The sequence below is a fragment of the Lottia gigantea genome, assembly GCF_000327385.1.
Source record: "Lottia gigantea unplaced genomic scaffold LOTGIsca_98, whole genome shotgun sequence".
Lineage (NCBI taxonomy): Eukaryota > Metazoa > Mollusca > Gastropoda > Lottiidae > Lottia > Lottia gigantea.
The window spans coordinates 332,516-353,731 of NW_008711162.1; the positions used below are offsets into that span (position 1 = coordinate 332,516).

The 21,216-nt window shown below is 33.7% G+C and overlaps 2 protein-coding genes across 2 annotated transcripts; one reads left to right on the top strand and one right to left on the bottom strand.

Moving 5' to 3' along the window:
- Positions 1-2,645: 2,645 nt before the first annotated feature.
- LOTGIDRAFT_170399 (hypothetical protein) lies at positions 2,646-8,210 on the top strand (the record flags this gene model as incomplete). Its single annotated transcript, XM_009069045.1, has 2 exons — positions 2,646-5,277; positions 6,949-8,210. 2 exons carry the CDS (start codon positions 2,646-2,648, stop codon positions 8,208-8,210), a joined length of 3,894 nt encoding a protein of 1,297 aa, XP_009067293.1.
- Positions 8,211-13,975: 5,765 nt separating this feature from the next.
- LOTGIDRAFT_237189 (hypothetical protein) lies at positions 13,976-20,765 on the bottom strand. Its single transcript, XM_009069046.1, has 6 exons — positions 20,730-20,765; positions 19,932-19,982; positions 19,490-19,597; positions 18,148-18,442; positions 15,122-17,794; positions 13,976-14,562 (listed from the first exon to the last, which is right to left on the bottom strand). The coding sequence occupies exons 1-6, from the start codon at positions 20,745-20,747 to the stop codon at positions 14,453-14,455; spliced, it is 3,255 nt and encodes a 1,084-aa protein (XP_009067294.1). The 5' UTR covers positions 20,748-20,765; the 3' UTR covers positions 13,976-14,452.
- Positions 20,766-21,216: the final 451 nt, after the last annotated feature.

The following is a 21,216-nucleotide window of genomic DNA, read 5'->3' on the forward strand; positions in this document are numbered from 1 at the left end:
GGATAATATCGTTATGTTTAGACAAGGTTTGCAACTTGGATGAGCAATGGCCATTTCTTCTAAAGCCCCGGTCCCACATGCCTTTACTTCAGCCTGGAGTAACCCTGGACAAAATACCCCAGTATATCCCGGACCACCCCCCGGATTTTGAATCTTGGATGAAGATAAAATTCAGATTTTAAGAAATACAGTAATCTGATTGGTTAATTAATTTAAATAATATTTTAATTAATTACTAGTCAGGTGACTTCTACAAGATTGAGATGAGTCAAGCAAAATATTCGGTCAAATTATGCAGGGAGAAAAAAGGCTGAGACTGAAATTGGGAAACACCTCTGGTAAAACAGCATGGTGTTACCAGTCTATGTATCAGAAGTATAATAAGATACTGAGAAATATAAAAAGTTTACAGCATGCATTATGTTATATTGTTATATTTGTTAGGAGCTGGTCTCCATGCTTTGATATCAGAACAAATAGAGGATATTGGTGAAATTATTAGATTAGCTGCCATGGGAAGAACCAGCAGTTGTCAACGCATGGCTGATAAAAGAGGTAAGTAGAAACAGTACAGTTTGTTCAAGTTGACATTGACAGCAACTCCCCCCACCCCCTCAAAAAATTTCTTTTGGCGTTGTTAAAGGATTCCTGACACATTTATCTGTAACATAAAATTTGAATTTTGGAAGAGGTTAATCAAATATGAGATCCCTTTGGCAACATGCTTGTCATGCTTTTGCTTGTGGGACTTTGAAAAGTGCATTTACATGTATTTCATATTTAAATTGATATTACAAATAAATGAAATACTTTCATATTTAAATACATATTCAATGTCAACTTGATTAGATTTTTATGGCAACAAAACTTTTAGCTTACAATTTCATGGATTCAAAAAGATTTTTCGTACCACATGTGGTGACAATTTCTTGACGAGTTCTGTTTGTCAACAGATGATTCACAAAATGAGACAAAATTTTGTTGCCCATAGATACCATGTTATTCTGTGCATTTCAATTGAATTTAGATTGCTTGAAATGAAATGATAGATTTTCTGTTGTATTTTCTCTGTATATTGAAAGATATTATTGTATCTGTATATAAAGACAACTCAGATTCAAAAAATGGATTAAATCTTTGAAATTCAAATAGTAATGCCATCAATAACTTGCTGACCCTGGTCTCTGATAGATATATTGAATTTATCTGATAAGGATCTGCAAGATTTGACCTCTTTCTGGTCTTCAATCAGATCAGCATATCATTCACAGAACATCTTTCATTTCTGAGCAAAAGTTGGAGGAGCTTCATTATTAGTCCAATATCTGTTTTATGAAATAATGTTACATGCAGTCCATGCATTGAACACCAATTGCAAATTTTTGATCAGTCCATTTAATGCAGCTCCAATTGCTCTGTGTATTTTGAATGATTGTTAATTCTAGTATGATCTGTATTTTGCATTTTCTGCATTGTTTATTGAATAGTTTTAATTCATGAATAATTATAATCATATATCATGATCATCATCCTAAACATTTTTCCTAATCATGCATGATCCATAACTCATACTCATAAGCTTTGAAGATGCTTTTTCTTGAAATACCACAAAGATGTGTTTTATTGGGCATTATTTGGCTCATTACACACCACACACAAATTTTGAACCTTTGATATAAATAAAAAAATCTGTTAATAAAAACCTCGTCCAAAGTATGACAAAATGAAGAGTAGAAATTGTCTAGGAGTGGACTCCCCCCAAGAGTAGTACGATCGGGTGTTTCGAAAAGAGTAAACATGCTTCTCGTGCCACTACTATATAGTTCAACATCACGAGATACAATCAGATCATTTTCTAAAATTAATTCGAAATTTTCCTATTCCAAAAGACAGCATCTCCAAAATGTCTCATTCATCTGTTTCTCCTCCTTCCAAACTGATGTGAAAGATTGCCTTCACTTTTAAGTCTTTTGCTCTATAAAGGCTGAAAAAGTTTGGTCTTCAGATAGCAATTGTCCATTATGTAGGTAATAATTCTAATATTAATGTGTATCATGTTTCTCTCAGTAGAAGTAGTGTTTTGTTTGTCTTTTATCCTATTGTTGTAATGAATATGATTCATTTGAATTGTCTAAAACAATTATAGCTGCTTTCCATGTCCGTGTAGTTTAGATAACTTTGTATATTAATACTGCAAGAGAAAAACGTTTTGTAAGTTTTGTAATGGTACATGTGATTTTTCCCATGTACAGACCCATTAGAAAATTTTGTTCCTGCTAGTTTAGAGAGAATGTTCATGTTTTGGAATGATATGGAAGAGATTCTTCTTCATTTAGTATCTAACACTAGTAGAACCAATGTGGAATGTTCCAGACCAACCTGCATGCATTATATATACGTAGACCAGACTTGAAGATTGTGGCATGATGTAACAGCAAGTCCTAATTTTGGAATTTGTTTTCTTTGATGCAGGATCCAAGTTCAGTGATGCCTTTGACTCCTTCCATACCTTCAGCAACATCTACAATAACAACCCATTAAGGCCGGAAGACCGTCCTAGTCCTAGTGGTAATGATAACCTCAACGAGACAGATGAGATGGGATTCCATAAACGTCACTCCATTAGCGTGATGGATTACAGAAGGATGGCAAGTCTGTCTGAGAAGTTCAAACAAATGGGAATGGAAAATCTTGAAAGACAGAGGATGATGGCAGCTTATGATATTCCTCCTAAACTCATCCGGGAAGTTTTTAGACAGAACTCTGCCCCAAACAACAATACCAGGAAACCAAACACCAATCGTTACTCTGTCTCTTGCTCTGAGTTAAAATCTGGCAACAGTGATCTGTCTCGCTTGTTATCTGATAATCTGTCTCAATCATTTAATAATCATATTTATACCAATACACCATCATCACCAAACAGAAATTTCTCCTCAGATGCTAGTCCAGGCAATTTCAACCATAATTATCAGAAAAATAAACCTTTGACCATCAATCCATTATGCATTATTGAAGATGAAGCAAGGACTGCTTTTGATCGATCCAAAAGGATGGAAGCAATGCAAAAACTCCAGAAGCAAGAAAATGACCTCCATAAAGAAATTTCACTTTTGGATGAGATTCTTTTAGTCTGTAAGAAAGATGATCCTGCTGCTCAGATGGCTCGAGAAAAATTCAGTTTCTCTGAAAAAGCTTCTAGTCTCCCCAACAAATCCAAAAAAGAAACTGATACTTCATCAAAATCTGTTCACTCTTCCACTGAAAGTTCTCATAAAGCGTCCTCAAGTCATACAGACTTAACCAAGGTGAAGAAGAGAACTAAAATTTCTGCTCCTTTACCCTATGTTAATCTGTCAGAGTTTGATGTTGGTGAAGATAATGGACATGTTCATCTTAGTAAAGAAGGTTTAGTTACCGGAGCTAGTACCAGAAGTCTTAACAAATCTCCAGTACCCAGTACAGGAAGTCCAGCAAAAAGATCCAATGAGTCCTTAAATTCATCTCGGTCTTCTGATTACCACAATCAACTTACTCCAGCATGGATCAGGGAACCAATTTATGCTAATGAACCTCCTCCAAGACCAGAAACACCCCCGCCAGAACTTCCACCCAAAGGACCAGCGTTGTTGCGGAAAAATAGACTTAGTCGAAACTCAACATCATTTTCAGCAAGTACACCACCACCTATACCGCCCAGTAGAAATCGCAGCAGATCTCTAGGATCACAAGGCAAAAATGGTATCAACAGTACTAAGAATCAGTCATATGACCAAGTTGTACCCGTGCCTGTACCAGTACCATCCAAACCAGTAGTGGAAGATACTTATTTAATGATGGGAGATTTCCCTTGTGAACCAAGAGAAAGAAAGAAGTCAATAACATACAATGATTCCCAGGATCAGCGCAGATTGTCTAAAGGCAATGCAGATGTAATGAGCTGCTACATGGATATGGCAGCTATGTTCCAAAAAGAATCATCATCATATGTAAATAAGGAAATTAGGAACAGAAGTCCCATCTATGATACAATTGATTGCCCCACAGAACAAGCTCCAGCACCGCCCATTAGAGAAAGCAATTATATGGTTATGGAGGCCAAAAACATTCGTAAGAGATCAGTTTCAGAAGAAAAACCAGTCAATACTCCATCAGCGTCAGTGGAAACTGGAAGTCCAATAATCACAAAAAGGAACTCAGTCATACAGAAATTGCAAACTCTACAGACTTATGTGAGTACTACAAAGGCTGGAGAAGCTAAAGGCTCCCAAGTTACTCCAAAACCAGTTATGCCTTTTCAGAATCTTATAGACTTCCAGCCACAATACAAGAAACCTGCTGGAGTTTATGTTAGCCATATTTCAAATCAACCCACAGCTCAAGATGAAGCTACTGCATCTCCAGAACCAACTACTAAGGAAGGTTTTTTAGCACGTTTTAAGAGAAGAAACTCCAAAGATCAGAAGGCAACTCAAAGTACTGAAAATTTGATGTTTAATATCAAAACATCTAGATCTAATATCTTAGAGAAAAGTCATTCTGAAGATTGTGAATCCATCAAATCATCAACTTCAAGCAGTCCAGTGAAGATCATTCGGCAGAGATCATCTAGTTTTCCAAACAGAAGAAGTTTCCAAGAGGAGGAGATAGAAACCGACAAGTTGGTCAATGAATCCTTAAGAGCAGATTCTTTAAATGATGAGGTCTTTACTCAATCAGAGAAATCTAAGGAACCTTTAGAAACATTTCAAAGCAAATCTTCTATTAAGCTGAACAGTTCCAATAAAACAGAAATCCAAGAAGATGTTAACAAAGAGATGAGAGTGTTAACAGTTCTCCATGTGCAGCAAGATCCTCCAACCAAGAACCTTTACTCCCATTTTGATTCTTCCCAAACAGATGATGAAAAAATGATAGCTTTGTTGGATGACACAAGTCTAAAGAAACCAACCTACACTTTTATGTCAGAATTAAAATCCAAGCTCACGTTGTCTTTGTCCAAAATTGGGTATGAAGGTGTATATCCCGAAGAGGTTGCTCCACCCTTACCACCTTTTCTACCTCCCAAAAATTATAAACTGTACCCCACTTTGTCACCAGTGGTAGAAACAACACCTTCTTCAACACCACATTCAAATGAACAGGAATCCATTTATGTAATGATGAAAGAGCCTAAGAACAAGCGGACATCCACAGCACCACCTCAACAAGGGACCAAAGCAGTTGATGTGGACTCTGATAGTGATCCCAGTGATATTTCTAGAGATAGTCTCACAGGTATGTCTGGTGCTTCATCTTCTTTAGAATCAGATCAAAATATGGTTGTTGAAGGTCATAACTTAAGCACTTTAAAATGGTTTTCATATCGTTTCATAAGGATGTTTTTTTTTAAATTATTTTTGGCTTCATCATCAAAAATGGTGTGTAATCATTAGTGTTGCAATCTGACTGAATAAACATTTTCAAAAGCTTTTAATTATCTGAGACAGATGAGGAGATTATTGTAGAGGTCTCTTTACATCATTTGTGGTATGGGAGGGGGGGAAAGCAATTAAGAAATGGTTGGTCTTTTAGCTTGGGTAATTGTTTCCTTTTAATCTGTGATTTCAGAAAATTGATGTGACAATTCTGAAGTAAAGGTATTGAGCTGTCTTTCTTGATTGCCCTTTTGTTAAGACTAATTATTTTTCAACCCTTTTGTTAAGACTAATTATTTTTCAACCCTTTTGTTAAGACTAATTAATTGTTAGCATGTCTTTAAACTGTTAAACATGATGCACATTAATAATAGAAATTATTTTATTGATGTCATCTCAAATTGTGTAGAACTGTAGAATAGATATAGTGGAAGCTGTATAGTGAGTGATATGTATTAAAGGGATTGTAAAGAGGTCTTGCAAATTTTTTTTCTGTGTGTCAGGGGCACTGACAACATCAATTTGCCCCATTTCAAATCAGAGGTCTGTCGTTCCTGCAATTCCACTAAAACTAAGTGTTTGATGACGTCACTGATGCAAAGGACCTTCCTTGCGTGATAAAGCATGTTTTGAGATAACCCCTTTACAATCCTTTAAAAAATGTTTATGAACAACAAATTAAAAGAAATGAAGAAAATATTTTTCTGTCAGTATATTGAAATGCCATGATGTTTAAAACATGAAAAATTTTCTTGGACTGCATCAACTTGTTCCTTATTTCAACCAGCCTATAAAGGCTCTGATATATTTGTTAAGAATTTGAATTATTTCACACTTATGATAAACAAACTATTCCTGCCTTGTATGTAGAACATATCTATAATATAATTCTTCAGTTATATTGATACCTTACTAATCATTTAAAACAATATTAATTCTCTCTATTATCTACACTTACTTATCATTTGTCCCTCTGAACCCAATCTATGGCCTACCATTATAAAGCATGTTTCCTCTCCACAAATATTCTCTTTGCATGTTTTGACAATATCTTTCTAAACTGTAGCTATCACATTTCATAGATGTTCATTATTCAAGTTTCATTTTGCGATTGTAACATTCAGAACCCTAGATTTTTCTTATTCTGTCATTGTAACATTCATTACCCTAGATTTTCATTTTGCCATTGTTACATTCATTACCGTAGATTTTCATTTGCTGTTGTAACATTCATTACCCTAGATTTTCATTTTGCTGTTGTAACATTCATTACCCTAGATTTTTATTTTTTCCATTATAACATTCATTACCCTAGATTTTCATTTGCTGTTGTAACATTCATTACCCTAGATTTTCATTTTTCCATTGTAACATTCATTACCCTAGATTTTCATTTTGCCGTTGTAACATTCATAACCTCAAAAGATGCTGATGTATTTTTTTTCAACATTTTTTTTCATCACTAGATTTTCCGTGATATTGACCCATATAGTTCATGTTTTCTTACCAAAACTTTTATTTTGTATTTTAGATGATATCAGTTTAACAGTTTATCAAAGAGCTCTTCTTCAATGTAATCATTTGTTAGTGTCCGTGGAAGACATTAGATCACGCTTAGAACAAGATGATGATATAGTGTCGTTATCATCTAATGAATATCTAGATACAAACAATTATTCTGACTCTATGATAGAGAGTAGCCCTGCAAAAACTGTCTTACGGCCACGTTTTGGATATGAATATGCTATTATTGAAAGGCGTACTGCATCAAGTGAATCTTCAAACTCACCTACTAGTCCCTCTACCAATTCCGTGTTTACTTTTGATATCCATGAACCTGGTGCTTCCAATGTGGAAGGAACTGGTACTATACGTTCCCCGATCACTAATAAATCCAAAAGCAGTAAAAGTGATGATTCAGTCCCCACATCTCCGTGGATTCCCTTACCAAATAAGTGCCTTAAGAAACAACTCAGCACTGCCAGACTTCGTGATAGGACTAGAAATGATAGCGTATCTAATAGTGATAGTGCCCCTGCCAAAGAGCGTCACAGTAGTGTATCCTCAACACAACGTAGTGATAGCATATCGCGGAGAAGTAGTGTTTCTCGGAGACGTTCAGAAAGTTCATCTAGAACTAGCAGACGTCGAACTAGTAGTGTACGATCAAAATACGGTACTGATACTTCTAAACCTTTATTAAAACGATCAGAAAGTTATCATCAAGAAAGTGATAGTGATTCTGAAAGTGTCAATATTTCCCTCCATGGTATCTCTGAAAGTGTCTCGTATCGTAAAGACATCACATCCAGTTCTGCCTTGCGTTTGATGGAAGGAACGGGGAAAAAAAGTGATGTATACTTGCATTTATGGGATACGAAAGCTGGAAAGTCAACATCGCCTAAAGCCTCGGTTAGTTCTGAATCACCTCCTATTTCTCCTAAACACGCCTTTTTACAACCTTTGACCCCTATCAGTGATGATCAGGAGGAATTGAACTATCTGGTGATGGATCTAGGTCCTCCTTCAAATTCTCTGACTAAACCAAAGAAATCAGTGCCAAAATCATCTGAAGATACTATAGAATATTCAAGTATAGACATGGTGGCCACTGTTGCCTTAAAGGAAGCGGGTAAGGAACATGCTCAAGATCGATGTGACAGTTTACGGAGGACTAGAAGTGTACTTTACAAAACACCGTTATCTCATCATACCAGTTTGAAAGAGCGGAAAGGATCTTTTACTTTTGGTAGAGACAGAAAACACAGTGCAAGTAGTGCTGTGGAATCATAGCAGTGTCTCATATTTATTAATCATTTTTATATGTATGTTCATTGAAACAATCGGTCACACATCTTCCAGTACAGTCCAATCCTACAGCTTTCAAATATTCGTATTCTCGAAACGATCTTAGCACTCGCTAGGATATCCTACAAAAAGTGGTAGTAAGAATTTAAGACCCTAGGACATCCTAGCGATATGTATTGAGAATACTCAACCAGAATTACAAATGGAACCTTCTAAATTCTTAACAATGTGAGCGCTTACAATATTGCTTGAATTTTTTTAGAAATATATGGTCACCTTAATTGTCTGATCAGGTAATTTCAGCTACTGTATCACTTTTCAATGTTGAAATCTGTTGTTTGGTTCCTCTGTAATTGAAAAAATAAATAGCATAGTAGTATTGAGGCAGTTATTACCTATATGGGCGATCATTGATGATATCCTGAAAACTATTGTCGTGTTTACTGTCACATTTTCTTTGATTACAAACTACATGTCAGATTTTCTTTCTGAAAAATGATACAGTTAGCCCCATTCCTCCAAAATTAGCTGAGAAAGCATTATACAGGTTAAATATTTATAATGATGAATCTGTTTTTTCATTATTCATTTTCATCTTTTTTTCAATCAAAGCAAAAGGACTGAATATGTTGTATTTGTGAATCAAATTGGCTTTACATTATAATACTCTTAATCAGATTTGTAACAAAAACCCACCTTGGTTATCTTGAGCCAGAAACATCATAACTGAACATTCACCTAACACTGTAAGTTGGCAATAACCACAATAACTTGTAGACGAAAAAAACTATTCTTTTATCAATACAGTATATTATGTAATCAAAACTACTTAAGGATTCAAAAGAGGTTTTCTTTTGTTCATTTGTGTATCAAAGGTATTTGTTACAATGAAAATATAATTCCATCATCAATTTTTCTGCAATGACATGATTACAAATGGAGTATTGTAATGGTGCTAATAGAACACTCAATTTTTCTTACACACTTGCAAAAATTAGAAATCTTTCTAAAATCTTAAAGTTAGGCGAATTTAATGATGTTTCTAGCACTACTAGAAGGCTGATCTCTACTTACAGTATATACAAATAGATTGAAATAAACAGTGAGCTGCAGAATTGAACAGAATAATAACAAGTTATATTTTATACTACTTATATACAAAAATAACAGGAATTGTTTTTTTACAACTTAACTTACAAAACATATCTAGATACAATGTCTTCTGCTAATTCTTTTTATTTGTATTCTTACCCTAAATTACTTAAATTATATGAAATATGGATGGGTCTTTGTTTTTGTACTACTTATCACAGAGTCAAAACCTTACAATTAATTCCACGATCTGACCAAAATGGTTGTTTAATTCCGCTAAGAAAATGGCATCAGTAGAACAAAAAAGTCCAACAGAAAATTTTAAATATATAAAAGAAAATCTATACAAAATTTCAAAGTCTCTTGTATTATAAGATCTATGATCAATTGATGTTATTAAAGGGACAGGTAGGCCATTTTTTTTTACCAATCATACTTTAGTCTCAGAAACTGGAATTTTTTAACCAAGCTAATCAGTAATAGTATTCACTGCTCACCTGCGAAATTTGAGCCTTCAAATCCATGTATCAAGAATTATCTGTGTTTGAATTTTAAAATGACAACTCTTCAATTTAAGATACTCTGTTAAAAAATTCCTAGTTGGAAGTATTTTTAAAGGATTTCTAGTACTTCTGAAGACTATTTACATCTAAGACTGAAATCAACCCCCCAAAAATGGCACACCTCCCCCCTTTAAAGACAGGTTTCAGTTTGGCCAGCAATTTTCTCTAGATCTTTTAGTTCTTACAACTTGAATCCTTTTAGTCTTATGTACATCCTACACTACCAAAACGGATCAAATGAAATTCCATCTGTAAATCCAGTTTTAATTTCTCTTACTTATTTTTTACCCAGTGTGAGGGCTTTATATATGTATTTTAATTGTATTGTTATAGTTGTTTATTATAGAAAGTTTTTTTTAACTTTTTTCAAAGGTTCAATAAAGGAAATGACATGTCTTTTTCATGAATTTGGTCACAAGATGTGTTTTTTTTTTCGATAGCAAAACAAAAGTAAAATTGGCATCACTATCATGGAATACTTTTAGTTTCATGAAAAAGGACACGTTCTGAAATTTCAAACTTTGTGCCTCTATGAAAATGATAAATTTAGGTAAATAAATGATTTTCCTTAAAGATTATTGTCTGAGCAAAGTAAAAAGTCTTTTGAATTTTTTCTATCATGTTTATGAGAATTGGAATATCAGCTTCAAACTAGTATTTAGAATGTCTTTGCATTATGTCTTCAAAATTTGTTTTTACAGAGGACAATTTTCAGCCAAATTTTGTGACTTTTTTGGGTTGAAATTTCTAGGAGAGTGTTTCTTTTCAATGTAAACTTACAAAAGATTATATATTTATCAAGGCAAAGACATTCTAAGACTACCAGTACTGTTATGAGGCTGGTATTCTAATTCCAAAAACTTGTTGATTTGCTCAGACAATAAGAATTAAACGTGACATTTCCTTTAAAAACTCTAGTATTTAAAGACTGTAACCTTCAAGGTTGTGTTGTTGAAGTCCCCTTCTTAAAAGACCTCACAACAATACTAAGTGGACTAAGTTCCACTTCAACTAACAGCTAGCTACTGACTGAAAATTGCAATTTCAGCTAGCTGCTTCTGTTCGATTTTCTTCTAAAAATTGGATCTAGTTTTTGATCTTCGTAACTTGTGACTATCCAGTGTCAACAATTTGATCCAGTAAAACAGTGTGTGAATCACTACTCCATGAGCTCCTCGTACATTTAGTTTCAATAAGTAATTTTAATATTTGATAAACATCAGCCCTTTAACTCCCTAATTTTCGTTGGTAATTATTACCATGTTTGTTTTGTTTTTGTGAACCTTTCTAGGGATAAGGGAAGTATGTTTATACATGGAATACAGCCTATAATTGGATTAAAGGGATTGTAAAGAGGTTTTCTAAAATATTTTTTATGTTTATCGCGGACACTGATAGTATCAATTAGCACCATTCTAATTTTCAATCAGACGTCTGTGTTATCTCCAATTCCACTAAAACTAAGTGTTTGATAACCTCACTAATCGCGAAGGCCTTATGTGATACAAGCATATTTCTCAATTAGAGATCTGATTGAAAAAAAGAATGGTACAAATTGATAAAAAATTTAGAAAACCTCTTTACAATCCCTTTAAGTAGCTGACTAGGCAATGTTTGCTTATAATCAAATGTCGTGACATGTTTCAATTTATATATCCAAACTGTTCTTTCCCATTTCATGCAGTATTGTTTTTAATTTGAAATCCTCTCAACCATTTGAGACTAATGAATTGGCCTATTATACCTACAGGGATACAAATACAATCCATATTTTTTACTATCATTTCTCATTATTTATTTTGTATCATCTCAGCTGACATCAAATATCATTTTGTGTCTTGAATTAATGCTTTGTAAGTTAAGTGCATAATAAAAATGTTTTCAAAAGTGATATATTTCTGAGTTTTTGTGTTTTTAAGGCATTTAGGCTCTCTGGCAATAAACACATACTGTGGCAAGGCCTATTAAACAGCCTTGTGGAAGCTCAAAATAAAGCTTAACCTTTTAGCATCTGTAACAATTTGTTATATACTTGATACTTCACATTTTGTTAATGATTCTGTTTACCTAAAATTTTACTATTTAAGTTTGTAATAAGTGTTGAATTTGACAAACACATATGACATAAGTTTATCAAAAAATTGTCTCAGACACCCCGACTACATCTTTTGTTGCAGCTATGCATAGATAAAGGCAGACTAAATGCAGCCCCATCGTTAAGGTGGGGGCTGGGCCCCAGCATGTGAGAATTAAACCCTAACAAAACCCTCTGTTCAGATGAGATTAATTCATTTCATTTATACAAAATCAAAAAGATATAGATTTTGTTACATTTTTGGCACCTCAAAATTGTCAGAAATGACATTCAGGCATTATCTAAGGGAGATAATCATATCTAGATCAGATTGAACAGCAGACATGGGTAGGAAAAAAAAGAATGACAAATTTATTGCAACTATTTTTTTTTTATTTTCTTCTTTTTTATCGTCATTCTTAGAATATTTCTGAAAAAGTAATAGGTAAAGTAAAATCATTTCATTACACACAAATTTCACCACACACACCATCCATGGTATTAAAATCACACTTTTCATTCACACTTCAGACACAGTTTTTACCACATTCATTTCACACACAGTTAAAATCACACTAAAGAACAATTGACACCCTTAAAGCAGATGACAGCACTGACCAAAGCAAACCTAGATTTCAACTCTCCTCATCAACCACATTTCTAGCACTAGACATCTAAAGCATACTCTAGCACCTTTTCAATAATTTCTAATTTAAAGCTTTGAAAAAACTCATCAAATCTCGCACACTTCTATCAATCTACCTCAATTTATTTAAGGTCACATGGACCATATGAACCATAATACATCAAGCAAATATTCTGACTAATGACATATAGACAATCTATGTTTAAATTTTCTTTTGTCAATATAACCTCTTATGCTATCATTCATACATACAATATCATGCAAAAAATATAACAAATAAATATATACCGGTATCAAAAATATATCAACAATATCACAGTATATGGCAGGAATAACAAATATATATTTCAAATTGGAAGGATCATTGGATAACTTAAAGGAGTTGTAAAGAGGTTTTCTAAATTTTTTATGTGTAACGGGGACACTGAAAGCATTAATTTTGCACCATTTCATTTTCAATCAGACGACTGTGGTTCCTGCAATTACACTAAAACTAAGTGATTGATGACATCACTACTTGCAAAATATGCTATTTCACATCAAACAAACACATCACATTAGTTTTAGTGGAATGGCAGGAACAACAGACATCTGATTGAAGATTGGAATAGTGCAAATTGATGCCTTCGCAATACACATAAAAAATTTAGAAAACCTCTTTACAACTCCTTTAATTAACTTTAAAACAACAAATAATTAGATTAGGATCATTAATATCTTTGGTAAACAAGCACAAAATAAAAACAACACCTTACCTGGAAGACGATCTGGAAGAAATGGAAATCCAATATTGCACAAAAGTAAACAATCATTAATATGGATATATAATGGCAAAACAATAAATACACCATTTTTCCCATCAATGTGAAAGCTTAACGATTAATATTTCCATTATCATTTGGTTATCACATTAGTGGTTGAAATTTTCTTCACTTAGCAGAAACAATCAGTGAAAAGAAAGCAAGTTAATTTGATTCATATTTCCACCCTGCGTTAAGTGAAACTTAGTGTTGTTTACAACTGAATCAATAGGCAAGTTAAGGCCATAAAAAAACACTAAGCTTTCATCTGAATGCAGAGTAGATCTAGATCTGAAATGCAAGGAAACTAATGCAGAACTACTCTTAACACCAGAGAAATGAATCTAATAGGCAAAACAAAATTAATACATTTTATCTTCACCTATTAAATTCAATTTCTCTGGGCTTTAAAAGATAGTTGCCTTATTATTTTGCTTGAACAGTTGACAGAACTTGATCACTTGGTGGAAATTAAGTGTCAGCTATAAAAGCAAATAATAAAGTCCTTGCAAAAATGTCTTCATAATTCGGCATAAAATGACAATTATTATTGCACTTATTTGAGAATTATTACATTAATAGCTTCACTATTTTATTACATATAGAGCATCTTATTACAATAATATTTACATCAAATGAATATTGTGAAAATTATTTACATATGACACATTTTATTTACAAAATAAGTTTAAATTGAGTACCTTTACTCAAAATTTGTAGGTCACGTATTTTTGCAAAAATTTTACGTAAAAAATTCTCAATTTGATCCCTGATTTGATATCATTGGAATAAAAATTCTAATTTATTAAAAACTTCAAAAGATCAGTCATTTCTTAAGTCAAGTTCCTCCAGTAAATATTCTTAACTGGCAAAATGATGACCAAAAAGTCTAAATCATTTTCAAATCACCATGTCACACTTAACCAATTTTCAAATTAATTTGCAAAAGAAATTTGATATTAAAGTCACTAAAAAAGCATTAAGCACTTCTTGATCTTCTCAAACATTAACCATAAACAGAACCTGAAATAAAATAAAAGGCAAACATCCATTCAACCAAATATTTCCTTATCTTTCTGAATCTCAGCTTGTCTTTTTAATATAGCAGCATTCTTCTCTTTAATAATCTGGATACGTTTCTCTAAGTTATCATCATTTCCATCTGAAATGACAAAAGCGTGACTTTGATTTCAAAAATTAAATTTCATGACCAACTTTCCTGCACCATTTCTTGGCTAATGAAGATGGACAACACCATGCAATGTGCAATACAGGAAATTTAGTCAACTCTTTTTGATTTCCAACTGTCAAGGGATCTTTAATGTGCACAGCCTGTAGCAAACGAGACCTCTGTTTATTGTCCCATCTTTCCATATCAGCCCCTCAGACCTGCATCACTCACGGTGGAAATCGGTAAGAAAAATTAGAAGGTATTATCTTGACCTATGCAGGGATTGAACACTTGACCTTCGGGTTAGTGAGCAAACATTTAACTCACTGAGCCACCAATATCGAAATGAAGATATTAGCCATCTGCTGAAAACATCTAGTCTGTCATCTCCATCAGCTAATCTATTTATCAGAGAAGGGCCCTGCTCAAAAATCCTTTAAGTCTAGGAGGTCAAAATGTTCTTATAACTTGATATTACATTAGAAGATCCAAAATAGCAAGCAATGTTGATCATGTAAATGTAAAAGAACAAACAAGAAATCATCCCTACCTTCCTCTGGAGAATCATAATGAATTATGGACCTTTTCTTCTTTGACTTCTTCTCAAAACTATCTCGTCTTTCCAATTTACGGGAAGACTTGTCTTTAGATCTTTTGGATTCTTTTGTAGTCAGATTCAAAACTTTAGGTTCTGGTTCAGGTGATCTACCTCGTCTCAAATCTTCAGTTTTGATGGACATTAGACTAGGAACTTTTCTTCCCAGACGTTCATGAACAGATGGTTTCCTGGGTGAATCCGGTTCCTGATCTTCAAGAGTGACACTAATACCATCATTACGAATCACAGCTCTTCTGGAATTATCGTTTTGACCTTTGATGGCTTCAAGTAGGTCCCTTGCATCTCCCAAGCGTTCAGTTTTCAATTTCTTTTTTCTTGGCATCTCATCCATGTCGGTGATAACAACTCGCTTACTTTTGTGTCGTTCCGAACGATGTTTGTGATGTTTTCGATGTGATTTTTCTGGTACTGTTTCAGAGCATTCTACTTTTCTGATTGGACTAGTAATAATTGGTGCAGGACTATTCTGCTTAGAATCTGATGACAACACAACACTGATCAGTTTCTTGTCTTTAGCATCACCTTCTGAGTCTGACCCTCCAGACGCCACACCAGAATCTATTTTAGTCTTTCGATAATTGGAAGCATCAAATCCTCTATCAACATTGTCTGAAAACACATGAGAATCAGTTCTATAAATTTTCTTTGGTAACACTTTTGATTCCATGTCATTTGCCACAGATTTTGTTTCATTTCCAGGATCATCTTTAATAGCTTCCTTGTCCTTTCGAGATCTTGAAGGGGGTGATCCAGGCCTATCTCTTGTTCTAGGTCTGTCCAATCCACCTCTTGATCTGTCAAATCCTTGTTGATCTTTCTTTGATCTGTCAAATCCTTGTTGATCTTTCTTTGATCTGTCAAATCCTTGTTGATCTCTTTTTGATCTGTCAAATCCTTGTTGATCTCTTTTTGATCTGTCAAATCCTTGTTGATCTCTCTGAGATCTCTCGAATCCTTGACGATCTCCTTCTGATCTCACAAATCTTGGTCTTTCATGCTTATGTCGGTCAAAACCTGGTCTGTCAAGACGATCTCTCACATCAGTTTGCTTCCTTTTGTTAAGATGTTTAGTGTTGTTTTGTTCCTTACGCCATGATCTAGACTCTTCCTTGTCACTATCGCTGTCACTTAGTGATGATACTGACCCTTTTGAAGCATCACTATCTTCATTGTCATTATTTTCTTTTAATTCTTTTGATTTACGTCTGGATTCAGAATTGGACACCTTATTCTCTACCTCAGTCAAACGCTTTTTTGAGGAAGATTCTTCAGTTGGATCAGGTAATTTTTTGGCTCTATCCTTTGGACTTTTGGGAGAAGGTGACCGTTCTCTTGAGTTAGATTTTCGAACAATGTTTTTTAACGATATTGTCTTTTTCACTTCAATAGCACTACTTTCAAACTTTCTACGTCTTGCTTCAATTTTTCTCCTTTCTTCACTAGAAAGGACACGCTTTTCTTTACGAGGATCCAGTGAAGAATTACCAGACAAATTGTTCTTAGGAGATCTTTTGGACTGAGGTGATCTACGATGATATGCTCCTTTAAAGCCTAATGGTGACCTTTTTCTTCTTCTTGGATCAGGTGATCTTCTAGACCCTGGAGACCTCCTTTTCTTTAAACCTGGAGAAGGACTTCTTTTTTTACCAGATGGTGATCTACTGAAGCTTCTAGATCTTGTTCGCCTTGGACTGAATGATCTTCTTCTTCTTGGTGAACGACTAGATGATCTTCTACGCTCAAATGGACTTCTTCTTCTTGGACTGATTGACCTTCTTCTTGGAGATATTGAACTTGAGCGTTTTCTGTGTTTAGAGTCAGGAGACTTGGTATCTTTTGAACCTTTTTGGGAAGCTTCTTGTTTCCTTCTTTTTTCTTTGATTGACTGCAGATCTTTCAAAGTTTTTTGGAGATCATTTTCAATCATACGTCTACGGTCTTCCTTTTCTTTCTGTATTTCAGCTTTACTTTTTTGAGGCATCGGTTCAACAACAGGAGGCACCTGACTTTTGGCATTATTGGCATTTTTGACTGGCTTGTTCTCCTCATCACTACTTCCCTGATCAGACCATGACTTGTTCTTTTTTAATTTCTGCCTCTCCTTCCCAGACCGTATTCCTGAATCACTTTCACTATCTGACCAGGCATTGCTGACCTTTTTCCTCACACCACTTTTTGAACCTCCTATCAAGGTAGGAATAGATTTGGCCTCAGTCTTGGGAATTTCTGTTTTTGAAAGAGTTGAGGTGGACTTGTCGATGATTTTGGTCACAGATTTTTCTAGAGTTTTTGTTTTTAGCACTTTTTCATGAGTATTATCACTAATATCTGTCTTTTTGTCTTTAATTTCAGGACTATTTAAAATATTGTCAATTTGTTTTTCAATGTCATCACTATCTGAATCAGAACTTATGTCTGATGATGATCCCTTTTTCTCTGATTTTGCGTTACTTTTTGACTTGGGTGACACAGGTTTTTCATCTTCTGAGTCACTATTTTGTTTTGGCGATGGCAATGGCTTCTCTTCTTCAGACTCACTGTCACTACTAGAGGCGTCACTACTTTCACTATCACTGGAGTCATACCGGGAAAACTTACTTGGAACTAAAAAATAACATTTAAAAAATGAACTTTAGGCATTGCCAGTCTCACAAGCTTATACAAAATTTTAGATAACCATATTACTATTGAAATGGTTCTCCAGCAAGTATATTACTAGAAAATGCCACAAATAATATGGATACAAATTATTATTATGATTTGGATGTGATGTAAGTCAAGGGAATTATCAAACCAACTCAATATCATATACATAAACAGTCATATGCCTGAAAAGTATCAGTCCAACAAACATTTTGAGGTTGAAGCTATATGTAGAGAAATGTCTCCTGTGTACAAACAGTGCAGACTAATACATCTCATCCATCCATTTACCACAATGTTTGAATGAAAATTACCTTTAGGCTTGGATTCTTCAACAACTTGAGAGACAGATGTCCCAGTAGTTGGTGAGCACCATTTATCCTGAGGACGTAATAATACTGGTTTATCAACAGACTTCTTCTCACTAATAACAGGTTTCTGTGGTACATCTTGAGGTTCAGGATTGATAACTATCAGATTACTGGCTCTAGGCCTACTTCTTGGTTGACCCGATGCAACATTTTTAAAGTTGTTATGTACCACTTTAGGGAAGGATTGACTTTTATAAAGAGGTGAGTTGGAAGTGGGAATTGGTTGTGGAACAATTGGCTGAAAAATATTAATAGAATGCCATTGTAGAGAAATATGTCTCTTTCGAATTCAGTCTTTGTGAGGCCCAACACCAAAACTAGTTTAAGCTGCTTAATTAACAATTAACTCTGCTCCTTTCATTTATAATTTAACCATATTTCCTTTTGGACATTATTATCTTTATATCACAAAAGAAACTGTCTTTCCTAAATTGGGCCATATATAGGATTTTAGGAAATGAATGCATAATAAATGCTTTTTAAAAACTGAAATAACATGCAAGAAATATTTTTTTTATTAAGACTTGTGTTGTGGTTTAATTTCGTATAAAGAAATCTTAAATTGTACCATTGTTAAGGCTTACTTTTATTTTAACAATGAGGCATTGATAATATATTTTAAAACTTATATTATTTGATATTTTGTCTATTATCTGCCTGCCTTTGTCTTTTTTGCATATTTTGTGCATAAATACAACAAAAGTAACATATCCACAAAGATAAACTTTTTGTTCTCATTTAAAATTAATTTCTGAAAGACATTGTTGACCTTTGACCTTTGATATTTCAGAGAACTATTCAGAGATGTGCATAACATTTTGTTGCCTTGAAAATCTATGGCAAAAAAGAGTCAAATTCTAAATTGTGTGGCTAAAGTACTGGAAAATGAATATCAAGACTGATGTTAATTGTTTAAAGTGATTGTAAAGAGGATTTCTGAATTTTTTATGTGTATCGGGGACACTTACATCATCAATTTGCACCATTACAATTTTCAATCAGACGTTTGTGGTTCCTGCAATTCATTACTAAACTAAATATCACTTATAGCGAAGGGCCTAATGTGATAAGTATATTTCGCAATTAGTGATGTCTGATTAAAAATTTGAATGGTGCAAATTGATTCTATCAGTATCCCTGACACACATACAAAATTTAGAAAACCACTTTACAATCACTTTAATAACCTAAACAGGATCATGGCTTATGTCTAAATTTGTTAACAGTTTATTGGAAGTAAGAGACTGGAACTTGTTTAATAGGGAAAAAAATACAGGTAATTTACCTTTACTCCAGCACTTTCAATATTGGCAAGTGCAGCATGTCTTAATGCTTCCAAATCTGAAGAATTGTTCTTCTTGGGTTTAGGTGGAGATAGTTCTTTATCAACTTTCTGAAAGAAATTAAGCGTTTTGTTTAGAAATCATAAAATATATATACATGCTTAACTATGTTTCTGATGTATGCTAGATTCATTGGATTAAAAAGGAATTCTGTTTTATTTTTTTAATTATGACACCAGGTAAGTCCACTAATGAATATTAACCAAGTTTGTCTATTTGACTTTCATCTTCTTTTTCAGAGGTAAATACCTTGGAAGCTTTTCTAATGATTCAAAATTACCAATTCCAGGTTTATTGGAATAGTCATGTCTGAAATTCTACAATGTTCTCCGAAAGCCTGAAAAAGGAAAAATTGATAAGATTCCATCTCTCTAACAGACTCACCTTTTTCATAGACAATAAAACAGCTAATCTTAAAGCCTTTAATTCTTCATCCTGAAAAATATACATTCAATACAGTATAGTTAAGTTAATTTCGAATATCTAAAAATCAATGTTTTACTACTATTAAGGTAGTATTCCGTTCTGTAGGTTGATGACCTCGATCATCAATTCAGGAAAATGGTGCAGACTCTTCATCTATCGGTTTAAAGTTTGCAATTAATAAACCTACTGGGTGTTGACATTGATAGACTTGTGTTGATATATGTTTTGTGCGTAAAGTGTAAATTTGGTCAATTTCATTGCACTGTAATTTTTATGATAAATCTTGTCTGCACAGTGTAAACAAGAAACCAATAAACAAGTCGTAACATCCCGAGTAGACGTAGAGTCCATTACACTTACAGTCTATGAGTAGAGTCCATTACACTTACAGTCTATGATTTTGACGAAGCAAATACATGATTATGAATGATGACAAGGTCTTCATTAACATTTAATGTGTAGAAAAAATTAGGTCAAACATAATTAAACCCACTAATCCAAATTTCAGAAGACTTACTTAGCTAATAAAAGCTTGTCAAAGGGAAAACAGTCTGGATAAGGAAAGAGTCAGCGTAAGACTCTACCTGTTTCATAATTTTTTCAAACAAATTGAAACAAAAAGTGGCAATTTGAACTCTCAACATACAAAATAAATTAAATTTTTAGAGAAAACTAGTCTCTACTTTACGTTTTATCACAGATTTAGAGTTTATCACGGATAAATTAAGACACGAAAAAAAGAAAATAATTTTATACCTCGTCGTCGGAAGCCATTTTTCTTTTTTGTCTTGTTTATCCAGTCATTCTGTTGAAAAAGAAGGGTCTCGCACAAAATTATTCACTGTTCTTAAATACTGTATTAAAAAGTAATGCTGTAAATATGCTTTCATATACGTAAATGCATCAAACTTACTTACTCATAGATAAATTATATTTATTAGAGCGGTCAAATCAAAGAAAATTAAAAAAACAAAAATACCGGAAGTCAGCAATATTCCGCGCTGATTGGTCATGTACGAATTCGAGCCAATTTCAAAACTTCAGCATAATAAATTTATGTCAACAAAAACAATTCTTTGTACTGATTTCAATTGAAACTGTCACTGTGAATTTAATGTTGATGTAAAAGCGGTGGACATTGGTGAAATAGTTTGCACATGTAAGTATATTTGTTGGTTTGATCTTCTTACTTAGGATCACTGAATTTGAGCAAAGGAAATAACCGGAGCAGAAATTAGATATA

Coding starts and splice junctions, on each gene's coding strand:
- LOTGIDRAFT_237189 (XM_009069046.1), bottom strand. Junction 18,443..19,489: donor TTGAAAGTGCTGGAGTAAAG/GTAAATTACCTG, acceptor AATATTTTTCAG/CCAATTGTTCCACAACCAAT. Junction 17,795..18,147: donor TGAAGAATCCAAGCCTAAAG/GTAATTTTCATT, acceptor GTTATTTTTTAG/TTCCAAGTAAGTTTTCCCGG.